The sequence below is a fragment of the Portunus trituberculatus genome, chromosome 16 (genome assembly GCF_017591435.1).
Source record: "Portunus trituberculatus isolate SZX2019 chromosome 16, ASM1759143v1, whole genome shotgun sequence".
Classification (NCBI taxonomy): domain Eukaryota; kingdom Metazoa; phylum Arthropoda; class Malacostraca; order Decapoda; family Portunidae; genus Portunus; species Portunus trituberculatus.
In genome coordinates, this window is record NC_059270.1 from 8,959,622 (window position 1) to 8,966,215 (window position 6,594).

General features: G+C 35.3%; 1 protein-coding gene across 1 annotated transcript in view; it reads right to left on the reverse strand.

The window, feature by feature from the left end:
* Nucleotides 1-1,752: 1,752 nt before the first annotated feature.
* LOC123504643 overlaps nt 1,753-6,594 on the reverse strand; it is a 266,093-nt gene continuing 261,251 nt past the window's right edge. Inside the window, exons 8-9 of the mRNA XM_045255357.1 lie at nt 2,832-2,961; nt 1,753-2,329 (exon numbers count right to left, since the gene is read on the reverse strand). Coding sequence (XP_045111292.1) covers nt 2,229-2,329; nt 2,832-2,961 — 231 coding nt within the window. The 3' untranslated portion in view covers nt 1,753-2,228. The remainder of the gene's footprint in view (nt 2,330-2,831; nt 2,962-6,594) is intronic.

A 6,594-nucleotide genomic window follows, 5' to 3' on the forward strand; every position in this document is an offset into this window, starting at 1 on the left:
GAATCGGCATATAAACCTCTTACCTCTCTCCTAGAGCCAATCAGATTTCTTCTTTACGCGAGGCTGGAACATGGGATTAGGGTTCCCTTCCCTCCTCCCTACAATATATGGAGGTGTCGGATCTCAGAATTCACGTTACCTCCGTCTATGCTGTGTTGCTAGGAAATTCAAGACAATCGACGTCTTCCTCAAAGAGTCCTTCTGTGTGATACGCCATGACCTTCATACCCTTCAGTCTTACATCATTTCCATGATACTTCGAGAATAAGTGCCTATTAGAGGCAAGTGGTGAGTGTTGTTTTTTCTGAGTGTTTCACAAGAAGCTACAATAGAGTACCAGAAAAGAAGTTAATACTTCTACACATGTTAGGAACTATTAATCTCTCGACTATGAGTACAGGTACATGGCCAAGAGAGAGAGAGAGAGAGAGAGAGAGAGAGAGAGAGAGAGAGAGAGAGAGAGAGAGAGAGAGAGAGAGAGAGAGAGAGAGAGATATATATATATATATATATATATATATATATATATATATATATATATATATATATATATATATATATATATATATATATATATATATATATATATATATATATATATATATATATATATATATATATATATATATATATATATATATATATATATATATATATATATATATATATATATATATATATATATATATATATATATATATATATATATATATATATATATATATATATATATATATATATATATATATATATATATATATATATATATATATATATATATATATATATATATATATATATATATATATATATATATATATATATATATATATATATATATATATATATATATATATATATATATATATATATATATATCTCTCTCTCTCTCTCTCTCTCTCTCTCTCTCTCTCTCTAACTATTAACCTTCGACTATGAACACAGATACAGAGAGAGAGAGAGAGAGAGAGAGAGAGAGAGAGAGAGAGAGAGAGAGAGAGAGAGAGAGAGAGAGAGAGAGAGAGATATATATATATATATATATATATATATATATATATATATATATATATATATATATATATATATATATATATATATATATATATATATATATATATATATATATATATATATATATATATATATATATATATATATATATATATATATATATATGAATTGTTAGAAAACAAATGAATATGCATATATAAATCTTTTAAATGTGGTATAATAAACAAAAGCTGAAAAGAACTGAAACTTGATCTCTTTCATGAAAATATTGAAATAAGTTTCATAAATTAGAAATTTCAGTAATATTTCGATAGGTAATGGATAAAACAGGAAAACGAAAAAACTGTTGCACCAAGCGTTGTTTCTGTTAATAGTGGCGAGACCACGATCACATGTACCGCCTCCCAAGCTGTGCTCGGCGCTCCCATCATGCTGGTGGGTAGTGGAAGGAAAGGGAACACACTGGTTAGCCTCACTTTCGTTACCTGAGAATCAAACCAGGACAATGAAAAACACATTTAATAAAACATTATCTCTTAGAAACGTATAGCTTTAAACATTTTATATATATATAGATTTTGTTCATTAATCGTGACATCACTTTTTTTGTCCAACCTTGTGAAGGTCAAGTCTCATATATATATATATATATATATATATATATATATATATATATATATATATATATATATATATATATATATATATATATATATATATATATATATATATATATATATATATTCATTTATTTATTTATCTATTTATTCACAGTTGAGTATTTATTAAAGGTCACATCGTGACGAACAATCCAATTCACTTCACCTTTTCTCTCCTCTTTCATCAAAGAATCAATAGATGTTCGTCTTTTCAAAATGAAAAATCACCTTTCAGCTCCGCTTCACTCTTTTCCCCGCTGTTATCGTGTCTGGCTTTAACATCGAGACCGAGGAGGACGGTGTACACACATTTTCTTACATCACTCCACGTCTCTTAGCAGCCATCACCACACAAACGCTTAAAATCACTCTTATGAAAATGCCTTCAGAAGTTTTCCACAAAACCAGTAGTATGTCAGCTAGTCAGTGCCTTCAGGGACACGCATTGGGTCAGCTTATCAATGAACGGCGGTAACACAAATTCTTCTTTCATCACCTTGCTGACACCTGCTCAAGATACTTCAGTCGGTGGGGCTTCTGGAGGCCGTCTATCATTCATAAGTTCAGTAAAACAAGTGTGCCAGAAGCCAGAGCAACGGTGTAGGCGCTGTGCAGCGGCGGGGCGGCGGCGCGTTGCATGGCGGCTGGAGCTTCACCTGCAAGGGAAACATGGAAAGGGATGAGATGTCGCTCGCTAAGGAGGAAATGTGGTGGGTGCAAGTTATGGAGTAATCCTCTCTGGTGCACATTAACCAACATTACGTAATAAGTAAACAGCTCAGTCTTTGCTAAATATCTCTCAGCTCCCTGCGCTAGTGAAATTACTTACCCGCAGTTTCCGCACTGTTAAGGTAAATTAATTAAAGAAAACAAGAAATATGTGGCAGACAGAGAGAGAGAGAGAGAGAGAGAGAGAGAGAGAGAGAGAGAGAGAGAGAGAGAGAGAGAGAGAGAGAGAGAGAGAGAGAGAGAGATTGTTATTCAACAGTATACTAAAAGGGAAATATATCACAAAACATATTTTCTTAATTTATGGCGTTGTCTAATCAAATTTTCATTTCCACTGTATCTAACTACTTCACAAACAGAGAAAATCCATACACGTGCATGACAACGTAGCTTTCCCTCATCACACCAGGGAATGGGTCAGCATCTCACCTGTAATCACGTGTAGGATAACGGAGGAGGGCTTGGCGTTGGCAGGGAAACAAGTGTAGTTTCCCGAAGCCACGTGACTCACACTGGCGAGGCGCAGCTCACTCTCCCCGCCGCGACTCACCACGCTCACCTGGAGAAGAAAATAGGAGAAAGGGGAGTTCAGTCAGATTGAATAAAGCTATTGTCTACTGCACACCTACTCTCAGTCTCAGTTCCTGTCCTTCTGTCTGTCAGTATGTATGTATGTCTGACATTTTGCTTTCTCATGAATCTCTATAGAGTCTGCGGCTCTTTCTGTGACTTTCCGTCAATATGTATGTCTCTCTGTTTCTCTTTCTAATTCTGTCACTGCTTTTCTCTCTCTCTCTCTCTCTCTCTCTCTCTCTCTCTCTCTCTCTGTATGTATATTGTTTTGTTCTATTCTTGATAGTCAAATTAAGTCCACAGATGATATACGTCACCAATGAAGACAGACGTAAGCCAATTGAGACAGACATAATGGCGGGCTGTTGTCTAGCGCAGAACGAGGTATCATACTGGAAAACAAGGCTCGCAGATCACAAGGAACTCGAAACGTGAAAGGAATTTCTTTCTATAAATTTTAAACCTGTTGTTGCGGAAAAACATAGCTACCTGAGTTTTCATCTTCCCAGTCCGTGCCGTGAGGAAATGCCCTTACATTGAAGAGTTCAAAGATTGTGTTTATTGTGGGAACACGAGTTAACACAAAAGGCTAAGTCAATAAATGGTTTATAATGCTCATGGGAAGAACAAGCGTGTTAATCATTATTGTTCGCCTAGTTTCCTAATCCTTACTTTTATTCGTTGAGTTGTTTGGATTAGATATGTGCCTACTAAAATGATTTACGGTAATTGTATTTCTGAGTTGTCACTTTAAATACACGCATCTATATCACACGGAGGTAAGATTATTAGAGCTATTGGGTACATTCATGGACAAAAGCTGAGCAACATTCTGCTCTTTGTTTTGTTATGTTCAACCTTTCAGTGGTAAGACCTCTATTTTGCAAGCAATCTAACATTTCTCTAAGTTTCTAGGGACTACATACGTAGGTTAGATGCATTGAAACTACTAGGGGAAAGCATGAACGGCATTGCAAGTGAGTGCAAATGTTACTCGACTTATGACCATGAATGTATAACTAAGATATATCATGAACCTTTTTCCTGGGTTTATGAAAGTATGAGTTGATACTGCGCCATCAAATGAGAACTGACGTACTGTTTATGGCTAAAGCGACGTTATTATCATATTTTGGACGACAGTTGTAATTATGGGAGACATCAGCTTATTAGCGAGTGTACCTCAAATATTCTGAGCTGTGACCCCTAAAAAAGATGTTGGTAAAAGTTTGTGAACGCGGTGATCTGACAGTATTGGCGTGTTCCTAGGCCACCAGCCAATCAAGCAATCAATCAATTAGTCTCTTTCACCCTGCATTTTACATCTACGGGATAAAGTGTTTTGCCTGCCTGTTTGTCTATTTGTCTGTCTTTCTGTATTTATTTATCTATGTATGTAACACTATCTATCGATTTATCTGTCTATCTATTCATTTATCTGTCAACTCCTTTATCTATTCATCTATATGGCTATCAACTTATCTACTTATATCCACTTTTCCTATATCTGATATCAACAGCCTATAAGTAATTCTGCGATGTCAGAAACAAAAATAATATACTGAAAGGAGTGAAACTTCCTGTTTCAGAACTAACGCTTTGATTTTCGCGGAGTAGTGTGTATGTGTGTGTGTGTGTGTGTGTGTGTGTGTGTGTGTGTTTCACTGTTTGATCTGCTGCAGTCTCTGACGAGACAGCCAGACGTTACCCTACGGAGCGAGCTCAGAGCTCAATATTTCCGATCTTCGAATAGGCCTGAGACCAGGCACACACCACACACCAGGACAGCAAGGTCACAACTCCTCGATTTACATTCCGTACCTACTCACTGCTAGGTGAACAGGGGCTACACGTGAAAGGAGACACACCCAGATATCTCCACCGGCGGGGAATCGAACCCCGGTCCTCTGGCTTGTGAAGCCAGCGCTCTAACCCCTGAGCTACCGGGCCGGTGTGTGTGTGTGTGTGTGTGTGTGTGTGTGTGTGTGTGTGTGTGTGTGTGTGTTATTTGAAAGACTAAGGTTATGTATAGTGTATTATCTGAATGCATACTATACCTAATGCTAGAAGACAAACTTTTAAAGAGTAGATCAACAAACTTCCACCGCTTTACAGATATGATGCATTGGTCTTGAACATTTAATGAGAGTAGAGAAAATTTATCGAAAGTATTATCAATAAATTCTGTGAAGTATACATAAGAAAACTAGAGTCAAGTATAAATATAATTCAAAAGAAGTAAATTAAGATACTGGTAAGTATGAAATTTGCTAATAATATGAAATTCAGCTACGTTTCAAGAATTTCAGTCTGTAATCCTAGATAAATGAAAAGACTCAGTAATCAGGTTAGTACTCATTAGGGGACTTTAACTGTAGATAAGATAGACTCATGGAATGGGGTGATAGATGCATATAGGAAGGGACTGCAACGTGTAGGCCTGACGGCTTCTTGCAACTTTTCTTTCTTGCGTGCATATGTTCTGCTGAAAAACACATACAACCAAGAGAATTGAAAAAGAAAAATATCCATCATCGTCACAATATTAAATGGAATGAGAGGCACTCACGGACGATACAGAACAGACCCTTTTAACATATATTACGGTTCATTCATCTCCATAATAACGTATAATTAAGACTGACTGATAGATGTTTTGAAAGACGCAAATGGTAATAGTTTCATAGCAGATTTATATTCCCAACGCTAGCACCTGGAGAGCCTCAGGGAATCTATATACGGAGCATTATTATATCCCTAATAAAAATAGAAAAACAAAAGAAATTATCGCTCCGTTATTTCGTCATCACCTACTAGTTACAATCATTTTTCTAAAATCCCCACAATTAATAAAAATTTTAAACGAGTAATTACCAAGAAAGCGTAGGTTGTAAATGGAGGCATTCAATCATGAACTACCTGCACGCGCTCAGTCAGCTAAATAAGTAACTAAGTAAGTAAAATGTTATCTACCTTTCTTTTTGCATACTATCAAAACGTCTTTCTTTATGTTGAGAGACTGAGTAGCGATAACACCACACAGTCAAGACCAGATTGCACAAAAACTTAAACGGTATCAATAAAAAAAAAGCGATTGAGGTTAAGGGATTTTTACCCAAAGTTTTTCATCACATTTTGCAAATATCTTTTTAGAATACCAAGAAAAAAGAATACAGTAATAAAAAATAATACACTATAATTAAAACTTTTAAATTTGTAAACAAAATTATCTCCACTTAAGAAAAAACAACATAAATGAGAAAGAAATAATCAAGCATTAAATGTAGAAAAATGGTGCTGGAAAAAAAAATTCTATATAGATTTACAGAGATACAAAAGTTGACGATGATATGACAAGGTGGTAGATTAGAAACACATTGATTGTACCTGCAGCTGCCTTTCCACTGAGCAATTCTGTGTGGTCGCTGTGTAAGAGGTTACTCATTAAAACCTCGACATCATAATATCAACAAACAGACAGTCTGTCTTATCGCTTAGACTATTCTGTGAGATTATTGTTATATAGTTTACTTAAACAACAACAACAACAATGACAACAACAATAACTTAATTTCATATCAACGCAGACTTCATGTAATCAAACAAGATATATGTTGCA